This window comes from Electrophorus electricus, chromosome 22 (genome assembly GCF_041902795.1).
Source record: "Electrophorus electricus isolate QZ-2024a chromosome 22, ASM4190279v1, whole genome shotgun sequence".
Taxonomy (NCBI): domain Eukaryota; kingdom Metazoa; phylum Chordata; class Actinopteri; order Gymnotiformes; family Gymnotidae; genus Electrophorus; species Electrophorus electricus.
In genome coordinates this window covers 14,401,174-14,415,881 of record NC_137518.1, presented here as the reverse complement: position 1 = coordinate 14,415,881, position 14,708 = coordinate 14,401,174, and the positions used below count along the sequence as shown (strand labels likewise).

The 14,708-nt window shown below is 44.1% G+C and overlaps 1 protein-coding gene across 5 annotated transcripts in view; it reads right to left on the bottom strand.

Moving 5' to 3' along the window:
* cpne5b (copine Vb) overlaps positions 1-14,708 on the bottom strand; it is a 73,749-nt gene that overhangs the window by 18,895 nt on the left and 40,146 nt on the right. For 3 of the 5 annotated variants that reach the window (XR_014119374.1, XM_027023090.3, XM_081705396.1), the window contains 7 exons: positions 13,864-13,927; positions 9,017-9,120; positions 7,681-7,785; positions 4,448-4,489; positions 4,174-4,249; positions 2,644-2,697; positions 1,374-1,435 (listed from right to left, as the gene is read on the bottom strand). Coding sequence is in view for 4 of the 5 variants with exons in the window: in XM_027023090.3 (XP_026878891.2) it covers positions 1,374-1,435; positions 2,644-2,697; positions 4,174-4,249; positions 4,448-4,489; positions 7,681-7,785; positions 9,017-9,120; positions 13,864-13,927 (507 nt within the window). In the remaining variant the exon portion in view is untranslated. Of the gene's footprint in view, positions 1-1,373; positions 1,436-2,643; positions 2,698-4,173; positions 4,250-4,447; positions 4,490-4,615; positions 4,754-4,779; positions 6,285-7,680; positions 7,786-9,016; positions 9,121-13,863; positions 13,928-14,708 lie in introns of those variants that run through there. The other 2 variants (XM_081705397.1, XM_081705398.1) reach the window with 2 other exon arrangements.

The following is a 14,708-nucleotide window of genomic DNA, read 5'->3' as shown; positions in this document are numbered from 1 at the left end:
ACCCCTGATGTTTACATCCCCTCAGAGGGAGATTTATGGTAGGACGTTCGACATTAAGGTCAAACACATCCAGGAACATCACGCTTTACGTGTCTGACCTAGATTTTCTCCAGAATGAGAACAGGAAGAAACAAACATCATTAACACTCATGATGGAGTCACGCTTTGTTCATCACGAGCCTGCAGACGGCCTCCTTTTCCCTGGCACGACTCCAGGAATCTGCACACCTCTATCGCTGTCTTTACGCTGTAAAATGAAACGCTCAGAGGTTAGATGAGACGCCCTGCAGGGGATCCACGACTGAGCACAGCTGAGATCAAAAGAATCCTGCAAGGGGATGAAATGAGGATGAGGGTAACTGCAGCTCAGCTTACCTGTATTAAAAACAGACGCCTTGCAATGCAATTACGGTTAATACACTAGCCTGCTATTTATACAGCATTCACTGCTGTGCATCAGATTCTACTGCCCTTTGTGGAATGCACCTGCTGAACTGAATACTGAATTGTTGCAATGTCTACTGTACAGTCACGACATGTTGATTGTTTACTTATCTACCGCAACTGTGAGACTAAATTGAATTGCACTGAAATGAGACGAATTCTACATGAAGCTTATTATTTGTCATTGAACTGTAAACAGATAGTATACATTAATCCTAACTGTAAATATATTTCATATTTAATATTTTTCCTGCATTTCATATCCGCCAGTATGTCACTGTGCCATCAACAAAATTTGCAAATTTGTTAAGATTGACATTCCTTGCGCAAAAATGTCAAAAGTTGTCTTTCCAAGCATGCTGCCAAGATGTCTGAAGGTGACCTCTCTCTTGAGAGGGAAGAATCTCGTAGCGAGCATTCTAAAGCACTGTATTTAAAAAGGACCATTTCAAAACATATCAGTCACAGTATATCCAGGCCTGAACCGTTTCCTCAAAAATCAATCCAAGTTTGGAAAGGGGGCGTCAAATGTTCACTCATGTGTCCTCAGACGCGCCAACGGCGAATTGATTCATTCATCGGGATGACAGCGGAGACCCGCCCCATCCGCGCAGTGAAATGACAGGCCGTTTAAAAGAATTAACCAATCACCGCACTCGTTTGTTTCACCGCAGTGTACAGCGTTGATAAAACTAGGAACTGGCTGTCATATGGCTCAAATGCATAAGGCCAGGTACCCAGCTGCTTATTAGGTCTTGGACTAAATATTAGCGTGCCGTTATCCTTTGTTAACCTGTGTTATCTGTGAAATGGTAATATATGCAGCTGCTCCACTCTGCTGATTGGCATGAAGGAACACGCCAGGCCACAGCAAGGCTACGGGTTCAGGCGTCCTGCAAAGGGTTCACACCTGTAGGCTGTCTACTCACCCTCCTTTGATGTAATCGAGGAACGTGAACTCTGACTCCACAGAGAAAGATAGCAGAGTCACCTGTAGAAGAACATGAACAATAACAGTAACAAAAACATATAAACAATAAGACAGTAACAATAATGTAAACATTTCTATTAAGCACAAAGCTGGGAAATCTGGCTGCAGTTACCCACTGATAAAAATTGTACCTGCCAATACGTCACAGTACATTTAACATAAATACCTGTTATGTCACCAAATAGTTTACAGCAACAATTGTTCTGTACCCTAAGGGTCACTCAGTGATCATTTCTTTGAATAGTTACTGTTAATTTGCTGAGAAGCAATAATTATAACTACAGCTGTTTATAACTACACTAATTATAACTACAGCTGTTTGAAAAGTTTGTTTTGCTGTAACAGCCATAGATAAACTACAACAGAATGAAATGGATTGACTGTGGGTATCTTGTGAATTAGCAAACTGCAGAGTCTCAACTGTGAGGGCAATTATTATTTTAATTGATTAGTTGTGGCAGAATGTTCTTTTGGAATGTTTTTATTGCGAGCTTCTCAAATGAAAGAACAGATAATGTTCTCATATCAAAAACTGCCTGTAATATTACCTTCCATGCAATAGAAACAAGACAATGACTAATGACAGCAAGCAGAGGAGTGAAAGTTAGGGGATGTTGCCAGATTGAGTTTTTTTGTGTAGCAGGAGAGAAAATGAAGGGTGCTTGGCACAGCCATCAGTCTATGTGGCACACTCATGTCATATTAGCTTTCCTGAGCTACAAATTTCCACTTTCATATCCATTTTCAGACCATCCATCCACCCACATGTCTTTCTTTCTCACTCTCTCTCTCACTCACACACACACACACACACACACACACTCCACATAGGTTATGAATTGCCTTTAGCCCGCACCATCTGTTAAACAAGATGAACAATGTACACCGAGCCCAAATGTTATATTTTCCAAGAAATTCATTGGAGGAAAACATTGTCTCAGTGCAGCTGCAAATAGAAGCAGCCAATCATTATTTTTCTTTACTCATTTAATTAGCAGGAGTGTGAAAGGAGATACCAATTAATGTGGAAAGCCCATGTTCTCACGGGCGGAAGCCACATGCCTTTGTTTTGATTTACTCCTAACATAAATGAGCAGAAGGTCGCGTCATAATTAAAGACGTTTGGGAGCACGCGTCTGTTATTCCACGCATTGGTTTGTGTGTGGGAGCAGGAAAGAGTGGTAAGAAAATTTCATAGCTTGACTCACCGTGCCAGAATTGACGTATTTCTTCTTCTTCATCTTCTTCTTCAGATTCACCACCTACGAGCCAGGCAGGAGAAAACAGTTCAGGAACCAGTTTCAAATAAGCTCACATGCATCCGATTGTGTGTAAGTGAGATCTGCACTCGGTAAATGCATAACAGGCCAAGCTTTGTGCACAGCAAGGTGTCTTAGAAAAGAAATCAATTAACAATTTATCTCAAAACCGCCTCCATCTGTGGAGGGTGTAGCAAGACCTAGAGGCCTCCACGAGGCTCAGGAAAATGTGATGTCACATAGAATTCTTCAGCTGCCCAGAAGAAGCCAGCGGAATTACACTGAGACAAGGAATAATCTCTGCTCCGTTCTCCAATTTCCTGCATCCATCTCCTCTCACTTTGACCACTTTTGCTTCCAGCAGTTGCCATCTCTGCTTCATTTCCAATGTGGGAAAACCGTAATGGAGGGGACTCGGGAAGGCGCGCACGGGCATTTGACTCCATATGCATTGTGACGGCAGGTCAGGTAGTCAGGGGAGATGACAGCAGGGTCATCCATATTATTGGCAAAGCGGAGCAGGGAAGATGGATGCGGCGGAGGCCACCGTCTGCGCCCAGACAAAGAGCGAGGAAGGCAGCGTGCCGATGACCAGACAAAGCGGAGGCCGAGCGCCGCGGGTCACCTGCCAGAGAAGGGCGGCCCACCGCGGATGTGGGAAAGATCACTAATGCAGGGCGACTCTCCCAGCCCTGGCCAATCAATGGCTCACACAGGCCCTTTCATTTTGAAGTCAAGGTCAGGTGTAGTAAGGGAAAATCTGAACTTCTAGTTATGGTTTTGCAAATGTCTTGTCATGGCTGTGATCTGCGCAGCCACATGGAGATGTTACGTTTTACTGGATTTACCAAATAAGGAAATGTAAAAACCATACCATCAAATAAATATTATAATCTAATAAATATAAATATGAACAGGAAAGGATGAATACATTTCTGAGTTTAATGTAGTACACTCCAGCCTGAGAACCACTATAAATGCATTGCTTACCGGGACCGAACGTGCAGTCTGCAATTCCATAAGGTTAATCTCAAATGACTGCATACTGTAGACCAACGGCAGGATCAGAAATCATAGTGAGGGGACAGAGCTGCACTCAAAAAATTCTCAATGCCTGGAACGTTCTTGTACTAATCCTTAGTCACACTGCTTTCTGCTTTCTACTGGCTCATGCTGGTATGCTGTTGTGCCAATTACCACTGCAGAACAAATTCAAGAGTATTGCGGGGTGGGGTGGGGCGCACTAATGAAACCTATTTTCCACCTCTCAAAAAATAAATAAATAAATAAATAAAAACAAAGAAACGACACAGGAACAGTTCTAAAATATGTAGAACTGTAGGTTTGCCAGGAAACCGAAGGCGGAGGCCAAACGTGGACTAGTTTCCAACTGGCTTATTGTGTGGTTATGTGTGTGCGCTAAGCGGTGCTACAGCGGTGAGCTAGCGCGATGGACGGGGGCGCAGGCGGACAGCTCACCTCATACACGTTGAACTGGCTCTGACCTCGGGCTAGCTCGCGGTAGCTGGTGGTGAATTCACCGATGAAATCATGGCTGAAAGCAAACAATTAATAAAATCCCGACATAAACAAAGTCCAAACAAAGGCAAAGTTATCTGAAGCCAAAATCTACAAAACATGAAATGATCCAACAAGATGCAAGTCACTTTGTCATTCAGACTGCCCTGCTTGTCAGTGCATCTACAGTTGAGGTAAAATCATTATTATAGAAATAAACGTCTTGGTGACCAACCTTCCATCTCGATCCCAGTCATACACTTCCACTTTAATAGTTCTGGAAACAAAAAAACACAACATTCGAGAAAACGAAAGACCTGCAAAAGGAAGAAGCTTTCGACTATTCACAGATGTAAGAGCGCAATGTCAATTAAGATCTCTGAATAAAGGATTAACACTCCACCTTGACTAATCTTCATGCTTATTCATCCACTTTCGATCAGCGCTCACACAAAGTGGCACCGGAGAGAGTCGTGACGCTCGTCCAGGCGGCTCGTTTAAGGCCAGGCCTGAACGGAGTCTTCAGGCGGAGTCACACCCACAGCCGAGACGCCGTGTGCAGCTTACCTGCTACGTCTCCCGGCAGGTGTTCTATTTGCGGACTGCTCCGGCGAGATCGGGAGATTAAAACAACGTGAGCTCCTATCCATATCGATGAACATAACATGCGCATTCTCCTCAGACAGGCTCATTAGTCTAAGCAGGACTCGAGTGCGTTCCGGAAAAACATCTCAAAGAGCGAATTCGAGTGGCATCAAAGAACCTCATTTTGATTCGGCTTCATTTCAGGCTCTTTTGGTAGCAGGCGAAGCCGAACGCACTGGCAAGCGATTACGGCTGTTTTCGAAAAACAGGACTAATTGCTGCGCTCCGCGGCCCCTTTCTATTTTTTTATGGGCGAAAAAAAAAAGTCACGCACATTGGTTTGACATGCACTTCAGCCAAAAAATGTCGTGCACTTGAGCTGAAAAAAGAACGACAAGGGGCTTGAAGTTTTAGACGAGCTCTTAAGGGGTGAAGGAGAGGGTCTTCAGAGCACACCACTTAACATGTCTCTCCAGTGTTATCATTAAGTAAGCCTAATGAGGTGTTATGTATTTCCCTGATCTCAGAACTGCAAAATAATATGTTTGGCTGTGGATGTGGTGAATTGTTGAAACACAGTCCCCTGCAGTCTGAGAAGGCTGCTCTGTGATCCATGAAGTGATGTCAGTGTAGTTTTTTTTCTTTTTTCCCCATAGAAAACTTTTCCACATACTTTTTTATTTAGCAAACCCTTAAAAACATCACTCACCCTACCAGCAGCACATCACAAAATTGCAGAATCCCCCCTGCCTTCTCCCCAAACGAGAGCAAGAAACATCAGAGAAGAGACGAGGAGAAGAAAGATGGAGAAAATATACTCTCTCCTCGCATGTGGAGGAGGTGGCAACCTCTGTTGTTCATTATCTTCATGGTAGTGAGTCAGCAGCTTTCTCAAAGGCCCAGTCACCTTAACGCCATGTTTTCTGACACCAAGAAAGATCCATTGTGAAGGCATACGCCCCTGGGCAGCTGTCAATCAACGATCCTCACAGCATGCAAGCTGAAAAAACACTCGGCTCTTCGCAAGCGAAAGGTAAGCGAATGTGGGTTTGGAGGAACAGTGGCATCATTTTTAGAGCTGTTTTTCACTCCAGTGCTTGGGCCTCAAACCAAAACTGAAGGAGTAATTATGTGACCGCCGCAGACACTGAGGCAATATTTAAGGAGTTAAGAAATTCAGCAAGATTTAACCACACATTACGTCAAAGCACCACAACCAACACACCTTCTCATACATACTACACAATATTAAAACCCAGAGTCATATTTTAGAAATGTATCCTTCAAAATACACGCAATGCATGTAACTGAGTTTCTTATATTGGCCACTAAAAATAAAGCCAGATACTGACCAGATGTTTATCTGAAGCCTGAAGTACAAGAAAATTATTCAGTCCACTAATGTTTCAAATGAATGAAGATAGAAATGAAAACCATGGAGACATGGAGGACATGGATGATGCCTCTTATCTTTGGGCTGGAAATAGCAGCTGCCAGCGCACTCCAACAGCCCTGTTGATAGCCAAGGGGGTGTAATTTTTTACCATGTTAGTTAATGGTGCCCCCCCCCCCATCCACCCTTCCAACCTTCAAAAAGCCCTTATTCTCTCCTGGGGGCCTTCATCTGCAGGGTGCTATAGAGGGCCATTTATTCCCAGTCGAAGTGAAAGGATGACTAAAGTGCCCCCCTGAACACACAGGGATTTGGGCTTTGGCTATTTCTAGCATAAGTGGAATAAGCCCTTCTCTTACTACAACTCCATAACAACCAGGACCTTTCTGAAAAGTAACTGGTCGATGACGGGCAGCGTGCCAGAGAACTGCCACCGATGGGGATACATGGAAAAAAATACATTAAAGATATCAAATTATCGCTGAGAAAGAGGAAAAGTGGATATATAAAATAAATCTAAAGCTAAATATTTAAAATATTTTTTCAAATTCAACCTGGGTGTACAATGTCATTGAATCATTGAATATTGGCTCTTTTTTTTGGTTGTAAAATGATGGCTTGTTACCTTTCAAGAAAACAAGTACAAAAAAACTCATGAACTTATAGGGGGCTGGAAGCTGTATTTACACCCACCCACATTGAGATGACATGCCACATGCCACATTTCTGTGATGTAGCGCAGCTCCATTGGCTGTCAGGGGGGATTAACCCGGGAAAGCGGGCAGGGCAGATGGCGAAGATAGAGTTCTGAGAAGCACTTCTTTTGACATTCTGTTCAGGTCCCTGCAGCTGATTGGCTCTGACAGCGTGTCGACCCCTGCTCAGCCGGGCATGCAACGGGGCGGTCGTGGCACGCACAAAGCCTCCGGGTGTTTTTAGGTGTGCTGGTATGCTGTTGCAGCACTGATTTCCTTTGGCAGGGGCATCTGGCAAGCCATCGAGCCTAAGCTCTGACACCTATCCTCTGTTCACTACAAGATAGCAGATGTGACACTGTTCCCTCTCTCTGTCTGATACCATCACTTCTGCACTTAACTGGTCTTCAAGTATATTGATGATTTTTTTTTTTTACTTTTTTGTTGTGATAAATGATATTAGTTCAATTAGAGAGACCAATGAAAAATGTGATCTGGTCACAGGACATATTACATTTTGCAGGACATTCTCCTACACCATGCTCCATTCTATAGCTTCTATAGCTCTCAACCCATTTCTTGGGTCTTCCTGACCAGTTCCTGCTCAGTTCCTCAGGCCATCATTGAAAACCTCCAGTATTTCTCTGACAGGCTGAAACCCCAAACGTTTAACAAAATCACCAAACATTCCAAATTTACACATTGGACCATATACATAAAATCTGCACAATGTTCGAGGTTGGCTAGAGCATCATCTAGAGAGTGAGTCTTCCGAGTGTTACGGGAAAGTCTTACCGATCGTAATCCCCGTTGCAGAGCGCTCTGACAGGAATAGGGAAAGCTTGCCATACTGGATTGAGGGTGTTCTTCACCACCTCTGTCTTATGGCAGATGGTGAACCTTGACACAGAGAAAGCAGAGGAAAAGTCTGCAAAAAGAACCGCACTACTTGGAAATACAGCACAGCATGGTTCAGGATGTCATCTGTGACGAGCCGTATGGGATGTGTTGAGTTCTCAAATCTGGGTATACCTATTAAAGAGAAGATTAAAGAGAATGTCACAGGAGCTGCTAAAGGTTCCTTTGTTGTTCTGAACGCACTGGTGTTTCACCGTCCTGTGGACAAGGTTCACTAACAAAGTTCTTAGGTTAACAACTTGTAATTGAATACTACATCCAAACACGGTGGCTGGTCCAAGGTTATATAGTTAGTATGATTTCTTTGGTGTAGTGATAAATACTAAGTCATATTTATGTATTGATGTATTTAATATTATGCATTACCTTGAATAATATTATATTATTATATTATATTTGCTCCTTGGGGAGCAAATAGTAAGCTTGATGTCATTTTTTTGATCTGCTATTCTTAATTGGACCAGTGTTTTAGAAAAGCAGTTTTTGTATGTCTGTTTGTTTATTTGCATATGTGTGTGTTTGTGTGTTATATATATATATATATATATATATATATATATATATATATATTTTTTTATTTTATTTTTTTTTTAATTTTTCCCCCCTCACAGAGAGATCTACTGATTGGAAGACCAAAAATGGATGAACGATGTTGTATCCAAACTCCATACTCAGGAGGTGTGGAATGAGAGCAGGCTGATGTAGCCATCGAGTGCACTCTGGTTAACGCAGCGGATGCAGACTGGACCATGTTTTTCCCCCCTCAAGAAGAGATCCATTAACAAACTATGACGTTTTCGCAGAGCTGTTGTTTATACTTTGTCATGCTGGATGTATGAGTGCGGTGGGCGAATGGGTTCTGAAGTACGGCTGTAGCATTCGCGCTCAGATTCAGCTCAGCGTGGTGTCCTGCACACGTCCCTTAGATGCTGCAAATAGGGCCCATGGATGCGTCTCAGTTCATTTATTCTCCCTTAAGTGAGGCACTGGTTGTGGGCACCTAGCAACGACACACGCAGCTCAATATCTGGACCAAGCAAGCATGAGTCGATACTACGCGTTATCAAAAGGAAACAGCCGATGGAATGTAAGTCCTTGTTTACAATAAGCCTCGTGTGCTAACAAGGCATTTCATATATTTTTAACTGCACCTTTTCAGTTCTTACAAAAGCGATGCACAACATACAAAGGCAGAATACAAAAGGAAACTTACGTTCCATCCTCGTTACTTCGGTAGAACACCATGAAGGGGTCCGACTTCCCAAAAAAGTCCTTTTTGTCCAGCTTATTGGCACAAAACTGCATAGTCGCACTGTCCTGCAGAAACAGGAGGCAGTTGTCTAACACTGAAGCTCTGCAGAACGGTCACCACTAGATGTATTAGAATAAGAGCATCACAACACCCTGTTTTAAGGACTAAAACTGCAAACAAATTCCATTTCTACAGCTGTTGCACCTAATCCAGCAGGCCTATTACAGTAAAACCAGTCATTTCTCAAACTCTTGACATACAGTGAAATAAGGTGTAATGACAACAGCCTTAATAAGGGAGCTGATCTGGAGTCAGTCATCTCATGTTGGTATAATTCTACGCATCAGATATGAAATGAAAACCTTTGTCCGAGACCATATAACTCTGAGAAGCTCTATAAATACAGAAGTCAATTCCTAGCTGCAACCTGAGCTGGGACTCTTGGGATACCAGTTAAGGTTCTTGAGATACCAGTTAAGGTTCTTGGGATACCAGTTAAAGTTTGTCTGATAAAAAGGCAATGGTTGGTTAGTTCTCAAGAAAATCATAAAACATTTATAACTCCATACTGGCTTTTCAGATCAAATCAAGACAATTTCTGGTCATTGTGTGTGTGCACGCACGCATGTGTGTATGTGTGTGTGCATATGTGTGTTATACAATTACATCAACTTGAAAGAATTTCTTTCATGGTTGTGATGACTACCATAACAAATCTGAAGAAGAAAGTACAAATAGCCAAGAGCCATCAAGCTAATTCCTGCTGAAAAGTGTCAAGATCAAACTGATCTATGGCCAAATTGCTTGTGGCAATCACATTTTCCACTTACTCTCTTCCCCTGCTGCTTTCTTTTTATTAGTACTTCTATTAGTCTTTTATTCCTGGAAAGACGGTGTTTCAAATGTTTGCCATGCCTGACATTTCTTGGCTCTCAAGCCAGGAAAATCTTCATCTGGCTGTTTCCGGGCTTCTCAGAATATTCAGTCCTTACAGAACTGAATTGGCTCCCGGTCTTCTTACCTTCTAGTTTACAACAACACTCCTCTACTCTGAAGGTGACTGACAGACTGCTGCCTCAATGGTATTATTCAATTGAAAATACGCAAAACATATTCTTCTGTTGAGCACTGTTCTCTGCCACAGCCGTGGCAGTCAGCTGACACATTCCCGGGCAAAGGCAGTTACTGTATTTGAGAGGGTGAGAACTCTAGGAGTGACAGGTCATTTGTTTGGTATTCTCTTACAAAGAAAACCACAATGAAATTAAAATTCAGAAGAGGTTTTTGGTAGTAAAACCTGTCACAGGTTTTTGACTGAACCACAGACAAAACGGTTAAAAGAAATGTACAGTGGGCAGATAGAGAGTCAAATATTAACAAGGTCAGACTGCAGGATCACTGACGTTTTGCACAGGATATTGAATTTAACAATTTTCCATCCCATGTTGTAGCTTTTTTCAACTTAATTATCAGTGTTTCTGCACACACGAGTTAAATGAGTTACAGTGCCAAGCTTGGCTTGGTGTGTAAGGTTTTCCCACATTCTGCAGTAAATGGTCTCAAAGGAAAATCTCAGTAAATTATTCAACACACTTGACAGATAAAGTAAACAAGGAAGGGTTTTGCATTTGCAAATTGTAAGAAACAACAGCACCACTGTCATATTCTTTTAGGTTTTCTCTGGATTTCTCCTTCACAGCCATTATGGAGAAATGCTTTCTCATTCACTAGAAACATGTGAGTGTTGAAACAATTCAAACAACAGCTCAGAGAAACACGGCATGTGGTCCTCTTAGAGGGTAGTGGGGATCACCAAGATGGGCAATGGCACGTCTAATCTAACGGCTACAGAGTAACAGTTATCTGAACCCCACTCAGTCAATAGAGTCGTGCTCTTTCCCGGGAGCTTAAAGGCTGCAGACAATATGCTCCTAGCTTCTTTTAATGGGCCGTCTTAGCTACAACTCCAACATGTCTGTGACGGCTGCCGCTGGGACTTACAGGAAGACTGGGTGCTGACAGAATTTATCAGTCCCAAAGACTCGCCGCTCCACCTCTAAAAAGCAGCCAGGCGCGTCGCGACGGCTCCAGCCTCCACTCAGAACCGGCCAGAAAGCTCTGGCGCGGCAGACGCGAGCGCGCCTTCCCCGTCGGCCTCCCGTAGAGAACCATACAGCCGCCGGCCACGCCGAAGCAACGTTCCGTCAGCTGCCATCCGAGCTCGGATATTGCGGAAGAGCAGCTTTAGGGCTTTATTTACCTTATCCTTCTGGGCATCATCAAGAACCAGCAGAAGGAACATAGATGCCAGACCGCAGCACCAGGGCTCTAAGTAGGGCGCTGCCTTTGAAGGGGAGCAGGGCACAGAGAGCATAAAGGGGGCCACACGCGGAACAAAGCGCGGCCGGCCCCTCCGCTACCCAGTTCGCGCTCCGCAGTGCTCTGAATGCTTATTAAATGGATCATTGTTTTGTGCAGCTTGCGTGCCACAAAGGCGAAGGAAGCACGGGGCTCTTGAAGGCGAAAATGGGTGAATTTGCCCCACCGCAACAAACCCCCGATGGCGGTAAATGGCAGACGTTAGAGGCTGTGAATCGTGGGGCTGGAGTCGTGAAGCTGTTCTAGCAGCGGCTCTGTGAGAGCCACCCCACCGAATATCGATGTTAACGGCAGCACGAAACACCGCCGAGAGGCCGAAGGCAAACCGCAATATCAGAAGGAGAGCAAGGAGTGCACCTCGAGGGCAATTCTTCTCGAGGGCAATTCTTCTCACACGTGACATCTATTGAACGTCCTACGGGAGAAAATATTACTTCCTCTGCCTTGACCTCATACACCGTAATCTCGTATGCCATGTCTGAAACGGGCATGATGGAAGCAAGAGAATGGAACCGGTGTGAAAGCCAGTCTGATCGATTAGCTGGTGGCTTTGTTCTCCAATCGGGCTCAGGCCGGGTCTCTTCCAGGGAAGAGCCGACATGGGAAGGGATCGGCGGCTAAGCCTTTTCCGAGCCCGAAGGTCCTCCATGCACAGACGGGCTACTCAGCGCATGCAAACGGTAGCCGCGGACCTGGGAACAGTCTAGACCTCACTCCCGGCCAGGCTAAGAAATCGATACTATCAGTGCGATCGGAGTGGCGTTCATTCAACACATAAGCCCCCTTAATCCTATGCACACAGGGGCCAGAGATAATGCATCACCCTGCGCTGCTTACACAGCCTGTTGACCTGAGAAACAGTGCACAATTCTTTTCCCAAGCACCTGAAAATCTCAGGTTAAGGGCCGTGATGGGGTTGCAGAGGAAGACGGCACAGAGCCAGACTACGCTTACAAGGGACGGGGACGTAGAGGTTCTTGTTTAAAAAAAACTGCAGCGGTAGAGACATGGTTGCCAGTGACAACTCACAACACAGTGTGTGAGGGCTTGACATGTTACAATAGAGGCATCATTTAACAGCCTGCAGAAGACATACAACAGCATGTAAACATGCAACATATGGAAGCCAACAGGCAAATTCAGAAAGTTTCATCCATCAAAGTTGGAGAGAGTTCAAGCTAGAAGTCAGATCCTTCTACTTTTGCAAATGAGCAAACATCATAACCCCAAAAAAAACCAAAACAACAAACAAAACAGAACAACAAACAACAAATCTTTACTCTCTCAATTGTATAACCAAACCAGACAGGATTTTCAAATGCTTTCTCCCAGCATATCCTTCATAGCAAGAATGAAAATCTCAGGGAGCTACTTACATCCTCTCTGAGTGCAAAGGCCCTGAGCCCTAAGCTATCCGAGGGATATTCGAATCCAATCGCATTCAACACATGCCCACGCATATTCTTAGCGAAAATATGTTCGCCAACACCCACACATAATACATATATATATTTACACAGCCTCCTGATTAGGAACATGCCTCGCCTCACTTCAGCAGCATTATGGACATTAGGATCAAATAGATTTGCATTCCTGAGAGGAAATCGTTTCAACTTTCTTTTGTTTCATATTCCAAAATAATATATTTGAAAGGCTACTTTGAAATTTCATCAATATGTCTTTCTCAGTGATCTAACAATAAAGCTACAAAGACAAGCTCCAAAAGACAATATCCAGCAAAAGCAAGGAACCGGGATGACACAGACAACTAACCCTGTAAATAGTTTCAGATAGCGAAAGTCAAACTTCTGTCAGCATCAAGGCCAAATTATGCGATTTTTGATTCATGTGCATTGATTTTACATAGCAAGTATCTATCACTTTGAAGTCCTTTAATGGTTAAAGCGGTCAGACAATGATCAGACATGATATACAAAAAAAGATAGTGAGATTGTACCTAGTAACCTAGTTTTGCAGTGCATACAATAATATTGTAACTCGCTAAGGCACTGGTTCAGATTCAGCTTAGATTCATTCTAAGAAGAAATTAGTCACATGTTAAACTGACGTTATGTAAACAACTTCATCCTATCTTTTAATAGACTTCCAAAGATCATGTCCATTTAAAAGCTCTGACTAGCCAAGGGTTAATTTTCTCTACATTAATTCTTTCCTCCACTGATGCTCCAGAAATATACTCCCTCGTGTGCTGAACATATCCGTGCACTCCAATGACTTTGACAGCTGATATACTTTAATTGAATACTAACTGAAGAAGTGATTAATCATAAAGGAGAAATGCACTTGATGGTGAAAAAACACATAGAGCAAAGTATCTAAACAGTGTACATACAAACTAGTATAGTGATGGCTATATAAAACCTGTATGTGACCCAGTTCTTGAACACTGAGCACATCAGCCTACTTACCCTACAGTTTCCCAGCTCCTCTGCTGTCAAGATGATAGTGCCACACTTCTTCCCCGGGATCCCTCTGCAATCGACAGTGCGTGTTAACTCATACCGCAAAGTGACAATTAAACAGATGTAGCACAAGACAGCGTGGCTGATTGCCCAGCTGTGCTAGGTGTCCACTTCCAAGGCCAATTAGAAGCTTTTCCCCAGTGCCGACTTCTGGGCTCATACCGAACCTCCTGTGCGATCTGTGCAACTCGGTGCATTGCATTTGAAGGATATTTTAGCATAACGAATCCGACGCAGTGGGTTTCGTCTCTTTTATTGCAACACTTCTTCCCCGTTAGCCGTGAAGGCATTTTAGCGCTGCCCGTTACGCGTGCACCAGGGCCCACGGAAGGGCGCTTTAGTCCACGTCCACCGGCACTCGGCACGTGAGGAACGCGGACGGGCCGGCGACCGCCCAGAGGAAGAGAGGCAGAGGGGCAGACGGGGCCACGTAGCCGGGCGCCCGTTGGCATTGCGCAGCCTGCCCTCCAGACTCAACAAACCGCGGCCATCTCTGCTCGGGTTGCATAACGATTTCATTAGTGCGGTTTTCCTCCGTATGGCTGGGTTCATTCCACTGGGAGCTCCTAGCAGCGTGAGGGAGACAGATGCTGGCTAGAGGAGTGGAGGAACTCTGGGTGAGCGCCACGGCAACGCCAGCCTGGATCCATTCGCCCTCTTTTTTTTTCTCTTTTTTTTTTTAAGTTGAGAGAAAACCCTTAATGGCCCCACATGGTGCATGTCTGCAGACATCCTGCTCCCTAGATAGCAGCACTACCCGGCAGCTGGCGTTTGCTGTTCCTCGTGAAATC